A 21,866-nucleotide genomic window follows, 5' to 3' on the forward strand; every position below is an offset into this window, starting at 1 on the left:
GGGTTCCCCTGGGGCTGAGGATCCCCTTCAAGCTCCATCACGTGGCTATTATCAGAGGCTTTAGTTACTTGTCAACTGTGGCCAGAGATTTATTTTTTTTCTCTATTTGGGCCCCTTCTCTAGGCCTGCTCAAAGATAGCAGGTGGCTCCCCTAATTGTGAAATATCCAATAAAGAAAAAAGACAGAGCACATACAACCTTATAAGAAGCCACAACATCATTTACATTTATAACCTGGTATCAGAAGTAGCATAACTCACTTCCTCAACTTTCTGCTGGTAACACAGGCTAACCCTAATTGAATGGTAGGGGTCAGGGGCGACTAAATGAGAACATGAAACCAGGAGGCAGTTCCACTGAAGCCACCTTGAAAACTGGCCACTACATAAACCCAACTCTCAATTGTCAGTAAAACCAAACAGAATGGAATTATCATAAATGACTTTGAAGCATGACTTCACTGTATGTCCCTAGAAGTATTATATAATGAGAAGAATTTATATATATATATATATATATATATATATATATATATATATATATATATAAACATTTTCAGAACTACTATGTTGTTATCATTGTTTTGTATATACATTATGGAGGAAGTGAGTCTTGATGTTTTTTGCTGCCACATGTCAATGAGAACCCTAGATGTGCATTTTGCTCAGTGAAATTCTGAAGCTGATTCCAGGTTTGTTCCAAGAGTATCTAGTTAAAAGCAGTAAAGATACCACAGACCTTTTAAGACTTATCAGAAAAACCTCAGGATCTAACATAAAGAGGACCCCACTAGTCAAAAATGGAACAATGTAGGCATTGATGAAAATAATACAACAATGGATTAAAACACATCAAATATGGTTAAATCCCTAACCTAGTGAACTTTTAAAAACAAGCAAACCCTCATTAATCACCCCTAAAGAATACTAGGGAACAAACTATTTTTTTTAAACTGGCAAATAAGAGAATTAAGTATTTACTCAATCTGTATTTCCTGTGCAAACTGTATGTTAATAGCAAATGAGTGGAAGTTTCTCTTTAGTGAAGCATTCCAATTAATATATTAATAAATGGTAGCATAAGAATTTAATTCTGCAAAATCCTGCCCCCCCCAAAAAAGGAGGGACTTAAGCAATGTGACCAAAAAGATAACCAGACATCAGTTGCTTCTACAGGAAAAATACTCCATTTATGAAAAAAACTTCCTAAACAAATTGAATTTTCATACGATCTAGACTCTAGATCTAACTACCATTTACGGTATATATGGTAAATGTTGTTAAACTGTATAGGAATGCAAGCAATGAAATAGAGACTATGTAAAACTCTGTAAGGCAAAAAATACAGCTTTTCAATAAATAAATTGCAAGAAGAAAAGTGCCAAAAGGAAAAGGAGAAAAAATAGAAATTTAAAAAGATGTCAGAGATATCAGCCAATTGCAATATACAGACCGTATTTGTTTCTTGTTTTGAATAAACAAACTATAACAATAAGATTTATCAGATAATTGGGATTTAGACACTATATTTGATGCTATGAGCAATTACTATTAATATTGAAGTTTTTTTATTGTGATAGTGTTATTGTGGTTGCATTTTCAAAGAAGTCCTACCTTTCATGCATCAGAATCAATGGAGCCTTATCGAAACAAATTTTGGAGCCTCACCCTGAGAAATTTTATTCAGTGTGTCTGGGTGGTTCTTATGTCTCATAAGTTCCCAAATGAGACCAAGGCTTCTGGACCAAGGGCGATACTTTGAGAATCACAGGTTTATAGATAACATGCTGAAATTGTGTGGATAAACCAATAAAATTGGGCTCACTTCATCCCTGGAGAGCAGAAGGTAATGTGGGTGCAAATAAAATAATATTGTCAATTGATAATTGGATCATGGTGGTTACTTTATGAAGTTTCATTAGATTATTCTTGATACCTGTTTGAAAGTTCCTCAACTGAAAGGTTAGAATCTAAAATATAGGGCTGGGGTTGTGGCTCAGTGGTAGAGCGCTTGCCTGGCATGTGTAAGGCACTGGGTTTGATTCTCAGCACCTCATATAAACAAATAAAATAAAGGTCCATTGACAACCAAAAAAAATCATTTTTTAAAAATGTAAAATATAAAATTGTATAAAATATTAAATGATAAACATTAATATTCAGTGAATTGTTTGAAGCATATATTTAAATTACATATCATGTATAGTATCATTGGGAATTTTTTTTTAATTCTACATTTCTTTAAAAACTATGTATCAAACTTTTCACTGGCTTCTTTCTCACAGTTGTCTTCATTATCAACAATGTCCTTTTTTGAGCCATTTGACAGCTTTCTAAAACACATCAGGGGCTTGGTCTAAGTTGTTTAAGAAACGAAACTTCAAGTCTGCATTTGATGCTTTTTCTGGAATTTCCTCTCAAGCCACAGCATACATCTCACAATATTAAGACAATTAGCAGTTGTGCTCTCTTGTCTTAGAGGATCAGAATTCATAACTTCCATAATGTAACCACTTAAAAATTGTTCTACTAGGAGCAATATTTAAAAGATTTGTTTACACTTCCAACATTTGCAAGTTTCAACACCGCCAAGGAGAGTTAGTAAATGTGTGTTAATTTTTATGCTTTGTTTGTACCAATTATTTTAAGCAAGTATCACAATACTATTATTAATCAAAGTCACTTCAGGCTATTTTGTCATCCCCCAAGCAGTATTTTGTGATTCAAGTAAACCAAATGAAAGAAGCCTGTATATCAGAAATTTGTAGGCGCTTTGGAAGCTCCCAAGGTCAGATGAATCTTGATCAGAATTTCCCATTTCATCTTCTTTGACACTTTAGGGACACTCTTGTTTTTTTAAAAAAACAGCAATTCAGTCCAGGGTGATTTATATTAGTAAAGGGAGAAATCTGATGGTGCAACCAGGCACTAGTAGCGCCAATGGCTTGTCACTGTTTCATGACACTGTCTCTCTATTCATTCAACAGACTCAGCACTGGTTTTGATGCTGGAGTTCAGCAGGATACAAGACAAAGTGTTGGCCCAAGTGGAGATCATATTACTGGAGGGGCATACACTTCAAAAATAGTATCGAATATAGTCTGGGAATTTACAAAATATTTAAAGTACACAACACTCATTCATCACAGTACCTGTGAGAGTGAAATGCATGTTCCTTTTTCTGTAGGTGAGAATATAACATTTAGTTTGTGATATCTAGGCCAAAACACCTATGAGGGCAGGAACCATGGGTGCCTTGTTCACCTGTTTCTAGAGTGCAAAGGATAAAGGTGCTCTCACTTCTGGTGTTTAAATGAAAGCAAAGAAGGCTAACAGGCACCTTGACTCTGTTGGGACTATGAAATATAGACTTCTGTCTGTATCTGCCAGGTATTGGTTCAGGACCCCTAAGGATACCAAAATCTAAAGATGCTCAAGTCTTGTATATAAAATGGCATGGTACATCCTTATATCCTCTTATATACTTTAAATCATCTCTAGATTACTTGAAATGTCTAATAACATGTCAATGCTATGTAGACTGTTGTTCTATTGTATCATTTAGAAAATGACAAGAAAAAAGGTCTGCACATATTCAGTATAGAGGCAACTATCTTCCCTATGACATTCATCAAATCTGAGAATGGGGAACTAGTAGATATATAAGGGTTTACTGTATGTATATAAAAACCCAAAAAAATGGGAATATTTTATGTTCCAAATAATTTGCAAAGAAAAATACTGCACCCAGAACAATATGTCTGAAAGACCTAACTAAATATTTCAAGAGTGTGAAATTGCTCTGTGAACTAAATATTAAATTCTCTTATTCTAGGGCAGTAGTAAAAAAAAACAAGATGCAGATCTTGTCTGCAAAATTTACTGGGAGGGAATGTTGGACACACTTACCTAGTCATTGCTCTACTAAAACCGTTTCCATGGTTCCCCCCATTGCCCTCAGAATAAAGCATAGAGGCTGATTGACTGCCTCTTTCCTGCCTCCCTCTCCAGCCTTATCTTTTGCCTTTCCCAAAAGTTTATGTTCTGGAAGTATCCATCCCTCTCTCTCTCTCTCTCTCTCTCTCTGTCTCTCTCTCTAGCATGCATGAGTGTACCTTTTAAGTTTTCTATATCCAGTTCCCTTTTTCTGTCACCTTTGTTCTTCTCCGTTTCTCTCTCCAGTCGTTAGTTTATCTAGATGTAACTTACTTTTCAAGCCTGGACTTAGGTGTAAGTCCCTCTGGAAGGTTAGGTGGGCATTTGGACCGTTGCAATAGTGGTCTACCACCCCATATGCTTGCTGTGCCTTCCTTTCTCTCAAGCAAGGGTAAGTCTGGTTTTCTTCACTCAGGCCTTCCACAGTGCCTTGACCAGACTAGGCAAGTCATAGATATTTCTTAAATGAAGGAATAAAATTATTTAACTTCTGCAAACCTCAGCTTTCCTAATGTAAAGAGGATTTAAAATACCTACCTCATATTAAATTAAATGGCATTAATGAAGCCCCTACATCATGCCTTATACAGAGTATAGGTCAAATAAATAGCTTGCTATTTTTACGTGTCCCCTAGGACCCTCGGTCATCCGAGACCACTCTGAAAGTCTCTTGGTTTTTCTTTAAAATACTTCATGACAACTAAGCCCTTGTTGGCTGCTATTCATCTTGAAAGGTTGTTCAGCATAACTATCAATTGTGTACAGATAATTGGTTTCAGTTCTTCAAATTTTGTCACCTTTCAGTGGCCTGACACTAAAAATAACCATGTGTCTCAATTTTTACTCAGGATTTAGTTTTAATCAGATATATTAAAATGATAGACATGAGGACAGCTGCCTTTGAAAGAAGAGTTAATCACATTTCCCAGGAGAAGGGGTCATACCACCCCATGAGGGTCACGTGGGGAAGCGCGGAGTGGGAAGGTGAAAGGACAATATAGGAAAAGCCCACAGAATTTGGTGACGTTTCTGTAGGAAAGGCAAGGCAGAGTAGGGGAATAGCTTTGTACTGGCCAGTCAGAATAATTCCCTCAGGCTTTGGGACATAAAGTTGGTTTCTATTTGTCTAGAACCTGGTCCTGGATGGATTTGGGGCAGAACAAATAATGGCTTAGTATGTGAAAGTTAGATAAAGGGAGCATTTGAGGGTTTGAACTCAGAATTGGTTGGTTTGTATGAGTGAAAGATGTGTTTGCAAGAGAGTTGTTTACCGTCTCTAGGAATCACCTAGCCCTGGGAGGAGCAGTCTTCCCTAAGTGGCAGAGTCCCTTATCCTAAGATGTCAAACCATTGTAAAATGCAGACAGTTCTTTAAAAAAAAAAAAAAAAAAAGGTTCATACACTATGCTCTATGGCAACAGGCAGTGGGACTTTATTCTTGACCCTAGTTTGATTATTATTCTATGGTAACTTTTAATAACATTGCTCACGGGCTGTAATAGTCTAGGCTTTTTAATCTCTTCCATTCTTGACAAAGCTCACAATTTCCATTGCAGCTCTTCCTGAACCTGCTAATTTAAACAGCCTAAGGATGCTCTTATCAATAAAAACCCCACATTTGCCTACAAACACTTTATGTTTTACCTTTTTTTTTTTTTTTAGGTCTGCCACAAACACTTTTCTTGTACAAATGAGACAGTATCTAATTGTTAACATATTTGTCAAACATGTGTTAATTGCCTATTGCTGAAATGTGTGTCATTGTAAGCTTTCTTCATTGGGGATTTAATTTATTTAGAATCAGGATTGTGTTTAAAGGAGCTGTTTGTCTTACATGCTCCCTTCTTTCCTCTCTCCCCAACCTGTCTTTTCCTTGCTTCCATTTGTCTTTCTTCTTTAAGGTTCCCCATCAGGCCCACTGCAGCTCTGTACCATCTGGAGACCAGTCCCTATCCTACATGCATGGCCTCCCCAGGAGAAATCTTAGAGACTGGTCCTTGGAGCAGTTGGTGAGAGGTGGCCCCAGCCAACCTGAGGTATGTACTCAGAGTTGTAAAGTTGTTTCCTACTGTGAATGAACAGGTATTATTTGTTGTCTGTATATCTTTAAAAAAAAAAAACAACTTTTTTTAGTTGTAGATGGACATGACACCTTTATTTTATGTATTTATTTTTATGTGGTGCTGAGGATCGAACCCAGTGCCTCACACATGCTAGGTAAGTGCTCTACCACAGAGCCACTACCCCAGCCCCTTGTCTGTATACTTAATGTGGAGCAGATGATAAGACAGTCTGAGGATGGACTGATGGATACTAAACTCCATATGTCCAGACGGCTTTCTGGGAAACGTCCTTGATGAGTTTACAGGCAAAACCTACAGATCTAACTGAATTCATCATCTTCCTGTCCCTGACCTACCTTCCTTCCAGAGATTTCCAAGATTGAAGGGCCATTGTGCTCCCAATTAACTGAGTCGGGATCTGGGCTTCATCCTTGGTCTAAACCCCTGGACCTAAACCTCCCAATCCAATGAGTCTATAAGATAGGTTATCCTAATTCTTATGCAATTAAAGAAGAATTTTATTTTGTAAAAGACAGATGGTGGATGTTAAGGAGCCATGTGTACTCTAAGAAGATGCTTCTTTTTTTCTTCTGAAGGAATAGACCTGAGGCATGGTACACTAATGACAACACAGCTTGGATACTCAGGAGTGACCTCAGGAGTGATCCTCTGATTCCAGCCCCTGTGCACTTTTGCATCCTTGTCTGGGCCTTTCACCATCCTCATGTTCATTCTTTTTCTCATCGTTGTGTTAGGATATCGTCCAGAGGCCCAGTGGAACAACAAAAGAAGATTCTTTTCTTCTTGCCCTGGTCAGAAAGGAACTCAAGTCACACCCTCTGAGCTCCAGATTGTTAGACAAGATTCAGAAAGAGCTGACGATCCTGGACCCAATCTCTTCAGGGTTTCTCCTTCAGTCTCAGCTGAGCCACCTCTTCCTGAGGCATGGAGTCCCTCTGCAATTGCCAACAGTCAAGATCCTTTGCCAGAGATTTTCTAGGAAGGGCTCTCCTGAAATGGTATGGCCACTATTTTAAGTGTGGATGTCTTTTATGTCTCTTATTTGTACTCACCGGTTAATAGAATTAAGAAGTTGTGTTTTTTTTCCTTGAAAATAACCTTTTCTATGGACACTGTGTTAGTTAGGTTTTCATCCCTATGACCCAAATACCTGACAAGAACTACTTGGAGGAGGAAAAGTTTATTTTGGGTTCATGATTTCAGAGTTGAAGTCCATGGTTGGCCACTCCATTGCTCTGAGCCAGAAGTGAGGCAGCACAAGGTGGTAAAAGAGCATAGCGATGGAGAGCTACTCCACTTCAGCACCCAAGAAGCAAAGAGAGAAATGGGAAGGTGGCAAAGGAAAGATGAACCCTCTCATGGCAGGCCCCCAGTGACCCACCTTCTCCAGCCATGCCCTACCTTCCTACAGTTTCCACCCAGTTAGTCCATCCAAACTAGAGTGGACTGATTAGGTTACAACTCTCATGATCAAATCATTCCATCTCTAAATATTTCTGCGTTAACATAGGAGTCTTGGGATTACTCTTTATAGCCACACCATAAAAGATGTCTAAGCTTACTTATATTCATGTGGAAATTTCTAGTTAGAACAGACAGGAATAGAAAAATAGATGTAGAGTTCTTACCTCTGTTTAATTTCTCTTAAAATTGGTATCCTGTCCTAACTTTTACTGTCTGCTTTCAACACCATGAGGGTGGTTCATGATGATGGGCCCTCTTGAGTCTAGTAATGCACTCATTCAGTCAGAACAGAGAACTTGGCAAAGATCTCCTGTTTGTTGGGATAAGTCCTTAGACTGAGAGAGGTAGGGGATATCCTTGAAATATAATTTACTCCACCACCTGCGTGACCCACACAACTTAATTAGAAACTGGCTAGGAGGAATGGGGGATTTAGAAATACAAACAACTGTAAACCCAGTGGCTTGGGAGGCTGAGACAGGAAGATTGTGAGTTCAAAGCCAGATTTAGCAAAAGTGAGTTGCTAAGCAACTCAGAGAGATCCTGTCTCTAAATAAAATACAAAAAATAGGGCTGGGGATGTGGCTCAGTGGTCAAGTGCCCCTGAGTTCAATCCCAGGTACCCCCACATTGTCCTGCAATGAAGAAACAATGACCCAGAGCTACTGTAGCATGTTTATTATATAGGTTTTCTCATCAAGAGGTTATTTGTGGAGTTTCTGCAAAGCAGACAGTCTTGAAGGTCACAATCACTTGTGAGACTTTGTAGTTAACTTACTATGCCCAGAATTCTCTACCCTCAGCAGCTAATGCCTGAGCTCAAGGTCCAGACTGATATAGTGCCTTGCCTTTGCACAGAGCCTTTTCAAGTAGGGCATCATCATAGCAACCGGGCAATCTTGATCTGCACCTTTGCACAGGAAGTTCCCAGTGCAGATGCAGCCACAAGGCAGTCAGAGACCATAATCCAAGTCACTGCTCTCCACAATCCCCATTTTACAGATTAGAAAACTGATGCCCAGAGGTTGCCAAGGACTTGGCTCAGGCACTCAAGAATTAATGGCAGAGCTGAAACACAAGCTCTCCAACAAGTCCAAAGTTCTTTGGATACTGCACATCTCTGGGCACTGAGCCTGAACTCACACTTGTAGCAGAATATAGGGTGGTCTAAATATAACCAAGTTCCCAGAACCACAGGAAAATATCCACAAGAAGAACTAATAGCAATGAACAAATCATTAGTGAGTGTGTATGAATAGCAAGCCTTGTTTCTGAAGAACAAACCTCAGAAACCTGGACTTTAATCCTAGTTCCATCTTTGTCTCTGTCCCATGGGGTTCATTCTACTTAATGTCCCTGATGTCTCAGTGATATCATCTGGAAAGCCAGGTAAAAACCAACCTCATAGATGTTGACTCAAGATTTAGTGACAGGATAAATGCAAATTTGTGGTCCCATGTCCAGCATTTAGGGGGTACTCAAATGATAATTTTCTCATCTCTAACCTTCCCTAGTGAAATCTCCAAATATTTATAAGATGTATTTAGCAATACTGCTGGGAGCCATCAGCCAAGTAGGTATGACAAATTCCTTGCCAGCTTACTCCCATGCTGTCTAGTGGAAGGACTTCTGAAAGGTGACCTTGCTCAAGGACCAGGGCAGGATCCGTGTTTAGGGTGTTCCCCCTTTAGAATAGGGCAGTTTAGCATAATAGGAGAGTAGGGTGTTTCCCCTTTAGAATAGGGCGGTTTAGTAATAGGAGATTAGGGTGTTCCTCTTTTGGAATAGGGCGTATCCTGCTGCTGAGTTCCTCTTGAGTGCTTAGGGTCAGACAGTATATTTTGGGAGACAGAAGCCCATGCGGAGTGGATTTAGGCAGGAGTGGATTTGGGCGGAGTGGATTTGGGCAGAGAACGTGGATTCCCCCAGAGCGTGTTTGTAGTCGGCCCGTGTGAGTTCGGGAATAAAGAATTGCTGTTTGAATCTACAAGCTGTGTGGAGACTCGTGATTTGTGCCCAGCCAGAGACTGCGGCACAATACAATGTCAAATTATTATACAGAGTATATATGAAACTTTCTGGCTAACATCTAATTTATATCTAGCTTCGTTCCTTCACTGCTACCCTCCAATTCCCTAGAGTCGCCTACAGACCAGAGCTCCTAGGATCCCATCCAGACTAGCAGTGGACATTGGTGACATTCCCTCAGTCCTTACCTATGTGGAAAAGTAATCTTGAGATTTTTTTCACCTAGGCTAATAGATTCTTATCCTTATAAAAGCTGAATACATCTAAACATAAGCATGCATTCTATACACTAAATATGTTAGAGATGTGAGAGGGAGACAGCGAGAGGCTAGAGTCAAATGTTTATTTTTTAATCTGCATTACATTTCCATAACAAGTTAACCATAAGCCCTTCTCCTCACTTACTATCTTAGCTACAGGACCCAGGCTGATGGAACAGCCACTCTGGAATATTTTTGGACATGATAGAAGAGTGGGGAGAAAAAGTGAGCTCCAGCAGATCTCATGGCAACAGTTTAATCCTCCACCCAAAGTGGCACTTGTCACCTCTGCTCATAAGACATTAGCCAGAACTAGTCACACGGCCCTACCCAAACACAAGGCAACCAGGAAGTAGAATTTTACATTTGGTACAGAGGGATAATATTTGATTTTAAAAGACACTAACTCTTATATTTCTATTTTTAAACAATTTTTTAAAACTTTAAATATAAAAAGTTTCCAAATACATTTTATTTCAGCAGGTTTTTTTTCCCTTCATATAGAGTAAATGAGGCTGTTCTTATTCTTAATTTTCAGGTGAATTATGAAAAGCTACTCTGGTTTTTAAAAAGTGCAGCCTCAGATGACTTACAGCAATGCAAAACAGTTGTGGACAGTAACCTGAAGAAAACTCAGAGTCAAAGTGATCCTAAACAAAGGTATTTCCTCCCTTTTCCTGGGCCCATTGTTCTGATGTATCTCAGTCAATTCAGGCTGCAGTCATGGAATACCACAGACTGGCTGGCTTATAAAGTGCTGGCATTATTTCTCATCTTTCTGGAGTCTGGACGTTTAAGATCAGTGTACCTTCCTATGATTAGTGGTCCAGTTCTGGTGAGAGTCCATGTCCAGGTTGCAGGCAGCTAACTCTTTCCTGCATCCTTACTGGCAGGAAGAATGTGAGCCCTCTCTAGCCCCTTCTTATAAGGGCATTGATCTCATTCCTGAGGGCTCAACCCTCTGGACCAGATCACCTCCCAAAGCCCCACCTCCTGGTACCATCATGCTGGGATTAGAGTTTCAACATTTGAACTTTGTTGGGAGAAACATCCAGTCCATTGCACTAGACTTCTAGAGCTGGCAGGGATCTTGAAGGCATTCACTCGAAAATATTCCCAATGCAAAATCACTTTGCTCTTCACCAACACTTGGCTTATGCATATAATTTTTTTTTCTCCTTCTCTTGTATGCAGGCCAGCATAGAAAGTTATTTGTAGCAATTGCATATGTTTCTTAACACCAAGCATGTGTCTTTTTATGAGGTTGTTGTGTGAAAATGAAAACCTCATTATGAAATAAGAAATGATTGTGTATGGGTGCAGAGCTCATCTATAACATATGATTCCAGAAATAGGTTCTGTCTGTGAACCTCTGGGTTACAGGCACTAGCTAATGGTTGAAATACAGAAATCAGTAATACCTTCACATAATCTTAAGGAAAAGAAGTGACTGAAATTTTCAAAAAGGTTGTGAGAAATATCATTATAAATGCAGCACACCAAAGTATGATATTCTGCACAAAGAAAAGTGACAAAGTGCAGTCGGTAGGAACATGAGCTCCACGGCCAGAAAGCTGAGTTGAACTTCTGTCTCTGCCATTAGTAACTGTTTGGCCTTGGCATTCACTTAACCTCTCTGTGCTTCCATTCTGTAATAGGAGAATAAGAATAGATTGTTGATTTGTAACAGTACCTACGTTAATAAACGCAAAGTTCTTAAAAACAGTGCCTAATACACAGTCAGTGCAATATAGGTGTTTTTTATTACTTTTAAACTTCCCTCCAGACAACCTTCTGTCAGTTACAAACAATGTGACCCTTTTTTTTGGAAAAATGTCCCTGAGCCAAGCATTAGAATTTTTTCCTCTCTACAGGGTGCCACTTTTGACCATGATTCTTTATTTAACAAAGACTTATAGGATAACAGCTGATTGTCAAGTCCATTTTTCTGACCCAGTCAATTCCAAAGTTAGCAAGCTCATAATCCAAAGAAAATGAATACTGCTGCCTGAGTACTACAGTCAAGTATAGTTCTGGGAGCAACTGACCTACTGGGAGCCATAAGCCTTAGAGATTTTTTAAAATAGGCGCTCTCCCTTCATGTAATACAGATTGTAAAATTATGGTCCTAAGAGGTTATTCACTATGTAGAAGAACATATGGCCATTCATTTATATAAATGGAGCCTTTTAGTTCTAGAAAGGAAGCTTTTTCTGACCCCTGAACTAGGTTCTATCTCTTTGTTTTATCATCCCATAGGCTTCCCCTTCATAACAGTCATTGCATTTGTAAATATTCATTTGAAGGTAGGAATGGTGTCTGTCCTCATGAACTATCTTAATCCTAACATAGCTCCTGGCATTTAAGAGGTGCTCAATAAACATTTGTTAAATGTAATTGGCCTCTTCAATTACCTGAAGAGTTTACATCACTAGGCTTGCAGGAACATGTGAATATCTGCTCTATTTTTAAAAAGTGCATAAAATCATTTTGAGCACATCAGAGAAGGCACTGCTTTATATGGACTAGAGAGTGTGTCTATAGAAACATGGGACTGATGGGCTGATGTAATGAAGCCCAGCTCTTTGATAATGAACACACTATGCAAGAAAATGCACTCTCCATAGTTTGTCAGATAGAGGCTCTAATGGAGTAGCTCTGTGATGGGGCAGCAATAGCCCTCATTGCCTAGAATGGATCAAAGGAAATACATCCAGCAACACACTTTCCAAGAAGCCCTATCAGCTGCAGTAAGTGGGTTTCACACAACATCTACCCACTAAGTACTGAGCCAGGGTCAAAGCCTCATGAATTCCTACTCCCAGGAGCTATTGGTATTGCCAACAAAGAGGAAGGAAACTACGGATTCAAATCTTGAACAGACATTCCTATTGGCAGAGTCTGGGTCATGTGCCCTAGTGTAGAGAGTGGCTAGTAACACAAATACCAATATTCTCTTGCTAGAATGAGACAGACTGTGTCGGGAGCTTGGAACTTCCTGAACAAGGGAAGGAGATGCAAAAGCTGCTGACCAAACCAAAGACACATGTCCACCTTTCCTTTCCTGGACCAAACGTTTGGAAAATATTACATATTATTAAGTAGTTCAGCATCATATAATTTGGGGCCAAAGCTCCTCTAAGAATAATAGAGGGGAAAAAAGTGTAAAATATGACTTTTAGAAAAAAATTATATACATCTAAAACTAATCAATTCCATGTACTGCTCAAAATACCTGGGAAATAGTAAGGAACAAATCAGACTTGACCTCATGAAGCAGCCAATCAGGGAAGTAAGATTTGAAACACTAAGGAATAGACCTGTGATCTGAAGGGAGACCTATTAAGATATGAAAGGGTATATTAGCACAGATGCCCTAGGGCAAAGCATGGGGCCTGATTATGCACACACCACTTCCCAACTCTTCATTCAAAGATGTCACCTTGTTAAGTTGAAACCAGCCAATAACAGAAGTATTTACACCATGGAAATTGGTAATGCTACAAATCAGGGCTTTATCTTGAAGGCTTGGTTAAGGATTTACCAGTACACCACTGAAAGGAACATGATTCAAATGAGTGGTGTTCAGGGGAGATCATAGAATGTCCCTTTAGGAAATTGGCATTTAAGTTGAGACAGTGTACATCAGGAAAAGCTTCACAAAGAAGACAACAGTTCAGCTGAATCTGGAGGAACAAATAAATCTGAATGTTAGGTGAGTAAAGATCTCAAATTAGTTCACAATACAAATGACTATAAAGTTTTATCTTTATTACTTTTCACCCATTATTTAAAGCAAAAATAATTAGATAAACCATCTTAATAACTATATACATTTGCATGCCAGATTATAAATAAATGATTACTCCCAAAATATTTCTAGGTTTCCCAGATATAAAAAGCAGAGTCAAAGACAATGCAGACATTCTCCTGATTTGGGATTTGCTCCTGCGTAGGTTCCCTGTTACAGGGATTTGGCAGGATCTGCTTTGCCTTGCTCTGCTAGTAGCAATAAACAGTGTGGAAATTTGATTTGCCATCAATAATTTCTGAGTTTAAGAAAAGTAAGATCAATTAGGAAAACTACTACAATCATTTGTTTTTCTCTCCATTTGGGAAAAAGAAGAGGAGGTTGATTTAAGAATCTCAGTCTATATTGCAGTCAGATTGGTTGGTGCCTCATGGGAAGAAGCTCTAGAGCTTAGTCCGATGAGGCAGGTTTTAGTTAATCTGTGAAATTTTCACTTGCAGTCCCATGGCCAGGTCACCAAATATTTAGGATGTAGCCCATAGGTTCTTGGGAATCCACGGTGGGTAACAGAGTTGAGAGACACAGTATGGAAACACGCAACTACTTCAAATGCATCTTCTTTTCGTAGCCTTTCCTCTGCCCCTCCAATAAGAACCCCACCTCAAGACTACAGCTCACCATCAGAAGAGGACAAGAGCCTGTTGGAGATTTTGAGGATGGTACTAAGGACAACCAATGGCAAACTCAACATAGAGAATCTCAACCTTAGTTTTCGAAAAGAAGACCGCTCATTCTCTGGCTGTCTCCCCCCAGCCAAGGTAACCAAAATTACATTTTGGATTTGTTCAGCTAAAGGCAACTTCAGAACATTGAGCCTCCAAAAATAAGGAGTAGTTATGGATCTCTGTTCTGCCTGTGAATGACATTACACAATTGTTTTTTATGCTTGTGAGGAGAAAAACAAAATACAAGAGGAATTATGAAATGTGCAGAATTGGTCCAGGAGTTACTTATAATTGGGCTGTCTTATGTTAATAATAGAAAATATTACAATATCCAAATAATATTTCACAATGGAAAACAATATTTTCAAGGCCAAATTCATTTCTCACATGCTCTCCAGCTTCCAGTAAAATCAGCATGTGGTGTCTCATTCCTTAGGAACACCATATTTTAGGGACTGATGTAATTTATTGCTGATAGAGGTTAGCATGCTGCTTTGGAGCATTAATTAACAGTGCAGATGTGTTTCATGAAAGAAGATCCAGAACCATATTAATTCATGGATATTTGGTAGCCAGATGTACCCAAGACTACCTTAGATACAGGTAAAATAATCATTGCCATTGTTTTAAAAATACCTCATCCCCCCCACATTACTGAATTCTTACAAGAACCTTGCAAAATGCTTTACTAACATGATCTCATATAACACTGAAAAAGTTTATTCCTTATAAAATACCACAAAGGTAGACATTATCCTTCCATTTAGTAAATGAGTCATGAAGAGGTCAACTCCAATCAAGGGCCAGGTAACAAGAGGTGGAGCCAGGATTCCAAGTAGAAGAGTTCTGGAAATAGAGAGCCAGAACTGAAAGTCCCCTAGGTAGAAAGTGCCCATTGAATCCAATAGACAAGATTAGAATTCTACAGGATTGGAAAAGGGTGGAAATGACAGCTGGGGAAATGTTCTGTCAGAAAATCAGCATATACCTTTCATCTAGGTATTCTGAGGTTTAAAAATGATGTTTCCTAAGGAAGCAGGGATACAAGATGCTGAAGGAAGTTCTTATTCTATAACCAAAAACAGCTTCCTCGGAGCCTTCAGATATAGAGTTAACTGTGCAATTATGTTAACATCAATGTGTGTGTGTGTGTGTGTGTGTGTGTGCGCGCGCGCGTGTGCGTGCACGTGTGTGTTATACATGCAACATATTTCACTAGAAGGAGAAAGAATAGTGCTGGAGAGTGTGAGGCTGCCCATCATAAATAACTTTTACTGTGTTCATGAGAGGATCTTTAGAAACAGACTAAGAAGCAGAAATTCTTTTTTAGATTTGAAAACACAAAATACCATTGATGAACCTGAATGCCCTCAAATGATACTCAAAGAATGGAACATAAACAGCTTGACAATTAAAATGCATTTACTTAATCTCCTTGAGTCTCATTTTTTTTTTCATCTGGAAACAATGGGTTCCAAATAGCTACCTCCTGTGTCTATTCTGAGGATTAAATGAAGTAAATATGTGAAAGTATTTAGCATACTACCTGACATACCAGGCTCTAAATATTAGCTTCCTTTCCCTCTTCTATTAAAAATAGATATTTTTGGTGAGAATTTCACTTCAAAACAGCCTATAGAAAGAGGAGCCTCTCATGGTCTGGTGATGGTCACATCGAACACTGGCTATGGGGGAAGAGCTTGAGCGTTCTTATTCCCCAAAAGCTCAATCTTGTGGTTTAGATCCAAAGTAATGGGGCACACTTTCTTGAAGCTGTTCTGCCTTTCATGAGCCATCTGGCATCTCTTAAGACATCTGGAATTCACTCAAAGTTTATTACAGTTCTGGGAGGCATGGAAAATAGAATTTTGTTTCCTCAAAACGTGAGGCAAATTGAGGCCCAAGGGAAGCAGCAGCAGCCACACCACACTTCCTTGCTCCTGGATGCAGGACTTCAGAGTAGAATGGGAAAGGCCATATCTGAACTAGAGAGCTTTTTCCTTTTGACTAGTAGTTCTTAACAACCTCAGAGTATAGAAGACAGAACTGTGAACCTTCTTGATTATCTCATGAAAGCTGTGTGCTTTCTATCCAGGAAAATAAAAATGTATATTTAAAAATAAGCATATCCAAACAGCTGCTATTTCAAAGGGTTCTCAGACCATCTATAGCTTCCAAGATAAATAAACACTGCCTTCAAGGATAATCCCTAGGTCTTGTCATCAAATCCATGAATTTTGACTATGCACAAAGAACAGAATGGAAACTGGTCAAGTATCTGTCATCTTTGTTCTCTGGACCCACTCTTCCTATTCCTCTTGCACTTTTTTGATATAGTGGTGATTTTTGGTGGGACTGCTAATATAATACGGATCCACATATATTTGTTTACCAACCACTTATCATTACCCAAGTCAAGTGTAGATTCAATAGGACTGTAGAACCTAAGAAGTTCCTAAATGTTCAGGGTCCATTTAACCCTTTACACATAACCCACATTCTTCACCTCTTGAACTCATCCTCATTCTGCTTCACATCAGGAGCCCTTCCCAAACTCCTGCCAGACCTTCCTCTCAGAAAGAACTCGCTGGAGCACAGGCCGCTCGTCTCTTAGTACTCTCGGCTTCAAGTTCATGTAGCTTCTTCACTGTTATCAGGAGGGGATCTATTACTGAGCTGACCAAGGTTTGTAGATGTGAAATTCATTCTTACCATAGGGCTTTAGCTGGAACACTAATTTACCTAGTGAGTCAGGACCATCAGACCTTCTGCAGTTGGTCGGGCCCCTTTTTCCATACTTAGTTGTTTCAATATCTGTGCATCTCCCCTAAAATAGTCAAAGCGAAGATTACTATTAATTCTGAATCACTGCCCTCCTCCAGTGCAATAGGCATCTTTCTGATCAATAAGGTGTATTTAATCTATTTTTGCATTTAACATGATACTCCTTCCATGTGTTCTAGGCACTGCGGATGATGGGTTGTATTATTTCAGTTCCTTCTTTCTCCAGGAGTATAGGGAAAATTCAACGTGTCATCACAATTCTGCGATAAACACAGTGGTAGCGCAGACTTTAAAGATAGAGAAAGTGCACCAATGTATCCTGGCCTGAAAGCCCACAAAGTAGATGATGCAAATGCTGAATCTTAGAGGACATACGAGTTTGGCAAAGATTGGGGGTAAGGATAATATGGGGCAAGAGAAGAGAGCGGAAAGGTATTCTAGGAGAAAGGAACCATGTGAAATAGCACTGGCACAAGGGCTAATTTAGGGACTGCTATAAGTCCCTGCTCAAATTATTATTAGAATGAAAAGCAGGAGCCAGTGTGAAAAGGGTTTTTCTGATGAGTGTGAATTTTATCCTAAAGGTCCAAAGTAATCAGGGTAGGATATTAAATTAGTGCATGGTGTGATCGAATTTGAAATTTTAAAAATGAGCATCCTGATATTATTTGGAGAATTAGTTAGAGGCGGGAAAAATTAGAAGCAGAGAGAACCTTTTTGAAGGCTGCTTATTCAATGATCCAGCAAGAGATTCTGAGGGTTGAAACTAAGGCACTAACAAGAGGGATCGAGCTAAAAGGAGATAGAAAAGCAGGTCCTAGTGTCTAATTGAATGAAAGCTCTGGATTAGGAGGAATCAAAATGATTCCTAAGTCATTAGCTTGGCAGCTGATTGAATGGTGGTGCCATTCTATGAGAGAGGAAACAGAAAATGAGTAATCTGCAGGGGTATAGGATGGACTGATGAGTTCAACCTGGCCCAGGTAGATCAGTAGAGGCTGAAGATAAATAATGTTTTAAGACACTTCCATAAGGAGTGAAAGCCATGGGCATAGTTAAGATTACTCAAGGACATAATGGAATGTGGGAAAGGAAGGGGGTCAAGAATTATATGCGTTGTTAAAGAGTAGGTAGCCAAAAAGAAGTCAATAAGAGAGACTAAAAATAACAAAAGGAGATAGGGGAGTGATCAATAAAGCCAAAAGGGAAGAGAGTTTAGGGGAGTATGACATGATCATCTCAGACCCACACCCACACCTCAAAGATATCTTTATAACTAGAACTATAAAGAATTTGTAGCCAGGACCATGGCACTTGCCTGTAATCCCAGCTATTGGGGAGGCTGAGGCAGGAGGATAGCAAGTTCAATGCCAGCCCAGCAACTTAGTGAGACCCTGTCTTAAAATAAAAAATTAAAAGGACTGTAGATATAGCTCAGGGGTAAAGCACCTCAGGTTCAATCCGCAGTACCAAAAAAAATTAAAAAATTGTAAAATGTAAACTCATAGAAGTTTCTATTAACTTGGTAAACAGAATTAAGTATAGCAGTAGGGTAAAGGGAAATGGAACTACTCATAGGAAAGGAGGGAGTCATGACAGTATGTACCATTCTTTCAAGCAGTATTTTGAGGAAATGTTTAGTCATCTCATATCTTTTTTTTAAGTAGCAGCTATTTTATTTACTTCTAACTGAAAACATTTTCTAGTAAGCAGAAGAACATTTTCTTCCTAAGGGTCATCATTATGAATATTAATGCTTTAAAATATTTTAATAATCGTCGTGAATAACACTAAATGACAAGGCTTTTCTGGCACATGTTTCTGTTTCTCCTCTTCAACTGTCAGCAGTCAGTTCTTAGTAGCTGTCAATCGATCTGTTTCTAGGAACGTTGATGTACCATTTCTAATCTACTGTTCATTTTAGCCAAGAGCAAAACCAGAAGTGAATGATCTGTTTTTAGAATAACCTTTTAATGTCGATGTTTAAAAATACATCAATATGTGCTAATCATGTGGATTATTTAGTTCTTATTTATGGAGTCAAATGGCATAATGCAACCAACTTCTACCTCTTTTTGTTTTGTGCCAACCTCCACCCACACACACTCCACTCTCCAGTGACTTCAACTCATTCATCCGCCCACTCATTCATCCATGTATTAAATTGTTGATCCTTTATTTTTTAAAATTGTGCTAGGCAATGGTGATAAGAAAATGAATGAAACACAGGTCAAGCACTGATTAAACCACTGTCACGTAAGAAAGCACAGCAAGTAACAAAAAAATTACTGCCTACACAGGAAAAGGGTGCAAAACCACACTAGATTGGGTAACGTCAAACTCATACCTTCCCCGATAGCACCAAGTTTGTTTTTACCCATTATTTACACTTGCTTTTCCTCTGCCTAGAATTCTCCCCAACTCCTTATTCTTTAGGTAAACTCTGTTCATTTTTTTCCTGTTTCAAAACAATCTTTTTTTTTCTCTTTTCAGCTTCCCCGACTTTATTCCTCTGTACCTAAAAAGTAATAGACACAAGCTTCAAATGCAGATTTGGTGTCTTTCCTTTTATAGCAACAAGTGAAGATGGACTTTTGGTGACTGGCTGTTCATTTGTTTTCTAATTCTGGGGATTGAACCCAGGGCCTCCTGCATGTTAGGCAAATGCTCTACCATTGAGCTACTCCCCACTGTTTTAAAATGTAGGTTTTATTATTATTTTGTTATGGTGAGACCAGCAGATCAGGAGACAGTTGTCACTGAAAAGATGGTTTATTTCTTGAAGTTTCTACAAGGAGGAGGCCTGCTGCACCACACAGAGAAGCAACAGGGCAGGCAGCAGGCAGTGGGGGTAAGAGGGGAAATGTGGACAAGAGCTTTTGTTGTGTTTTTCTCAAGAATAATGAGCAAACCAGGGCAAGCAGGTTTAGGATTGGCTAGTTTGGAGAACTTCAGGGGACTCTGGGACACTAGAGGCTATCCCTAGTTCCCTGGTACCTAGACCTCAGGTAATTAGGGGGAGAAATAGTGGTCCTGTGAGAGCCCTTTGGTTTGCATTTGAAAATCTTACTTTTAGCTGAGTTCTTTTCTCTCTAGAAATTGTCCAGCCTTAAGAATGACAAGCTCTTTAGAGTCAACAAGGGCTCAGGGTTTCAAAGCAAAAAAAAAATAGAAGATACACTTACTATACTCATTGTACTGAACTTCCTTTCAAAATAATAACAGTAGCTACCAATAGTTTAGTTTGGATGATTTAGTTTGGTTACTAGCTACTATTTAGTACAAACATTGAATTAGGAAATTTTTTCTTACTACTTTCCTTCCTCTTTCTCTTCCTTTCTCCCTCTTTCTCCCCGCACCCCACCCCACATCTCTTTCTCCCTTCTCTCCATGTCTCTTTCCTCTCCCATTTCTGTATTTCTCTTCTCCCCTCCTCATTCACCTATTTCCCTGTCCTTCCACTCCACTCCCTTCCTTCTTTTCTTTATTTCAAATAAAATTCAAATGCCTACTAAAAACCAAGTGCCATTCTAACTATTCACATTCTCATGTAACCTTCACAGAATCCATGGAAATTAAGAGTATCCTACTTAGTAGATGAAGTAATTGGACACAGAAAGATTAAGTAACTTCCCATGGCACAGGCAGCTGATCTGGTGTACAAAATAAGATCTCTTGGATTCCAAAGTCTATTTTTAAATGATTATTATAAACACACAACATATGCTATCACATCCATGAAAATATGGCATAATTTAAGCATCATTCACCCACCAACCGGATATCTGAATTGGTTTCTTAGCTGAACCTAGAACATATTACATCCTTGGGAACTACTATGACACTGTATTCAACCAAAAAATACTTATTGAGCATCTGGTGTCTATACAAAGCTAATACAACTTCTAAATTATAAATTCTGTGTCAATTAAATAAAAATGTATTGATTATAAGCATTCAACTAGATATTCTTGTCCTCAATGATATCCAATAGAATGCACTCCTGGGTATTAATTCACCATCAAAATCATGTAGGCTCTAATTATGGAAAGGAAATTCAATCATTAGTTTCATCCTAGTAAAACTTTAAATCTTTTCTTATTTCTAGGTCAGGGCTATATGTGGGAAGCATGGATTATACCTGACCTTGAGCCTGCTGGAAACATTGCTTAACCACCAAAACTTGGGTTACCAAGATGAAATAAAGTAAGTTGATTTTTGTTATAGACTAAACATTTGTACCATTCCTAATTATAAATTCTTGACTTCCAATGGGATGATACTAGGAGGTGAGCCCTCTGAAAGGTAATAGAATTTAGATGAGATCATTAAGATAGAATTGGTATCTTTTCAAGAAGAGGAGACACTTCCTCTTTTGTCATAAGAGGACATATACATCAAGAAGGTAGGGGCCACCTAAAAACCAAGAAGAGGGTCCTCACCAAGAACTAAATCTGTTCAAATTTTGATCTTGCATTTTTCAGTCAGTCCCAAACTGTGAAAGACAAATGTGTGTTTTTAAAGACTATTGTCACACAGTCTATGGTATTTTAGGAAGCTAAGACAACTTTTTATGCTCTCATTTTCCTACTAGGATGCCAAACACTGAGATCTGTCTTAAGATTACAAGTTTTATATGTGACCGAATCAATTTCAGTCACTTGACAATCAGGTTAAAGAATGTTTGCTTTTATTAAGATCAAAGGGTTTTCTTGGTCATAGAAAAACAAAGCAGGAAATTTCTCCTTCTGGCCATTATGAATCATCAAGAGTTATAATCGTCACAAAAAAGGACAAAATATATGGTGCAATGTTTTCAGACATTGGACATCAAG

The 21,866-nt window shown here is 38.8% G+C and overlaps 1 protein-coding gene across 1 annotated transcript in view; it reads left to right on the forward strand.

Annotated features, from left to right (window-relative positions):
* The window catches only part of C7H1orf87 (chromosome 7 C1orf87 homolog), a 77,657-nt gene that overhangs the window by 22,473 nt on the left and 33,318 nt on the right, over positions 1-21,866 (forward strand). Inside the window, exons 3-7 of the mRNA XM_076863477.2 lie at positions 5,837-5,971; positions 6,754-7,017; positions 10,310-10,431; positions 14,175-14,340; positions 21,140-21,237. Of these exons, the coding sequence (XP_076719592.2) occupies positions 5,837-5,971; positions 6,754-7,017; positions 10,310-10,431; positions 14,175-14,340; positions 21,140-21,237 (785 nt within the window). The remainder of the gene's footprint in view (positions 1-5,836; positions 5,972-6,753; positions 7,018-10,309; positions 10,432-14,174; positions 14,341-21,139; positions 21,238-21,866) is intronic.

The sequence above is a fragment of the Callospermophilus lateralis genome, chromosome 7 (assembly GCF_048772815.1).
Source record: "Callospermophilus lateralis isolate mCalLat2 chromosome 7, mCalLat2.hap1, whole genome shotgun sequence".
Lineage (NCBI taxonomy): Eukaryota > Metazoa > Chordata > Mammalia > Rodentia > Sciuridae > Callospermophilus > Callospermophilus lateralis.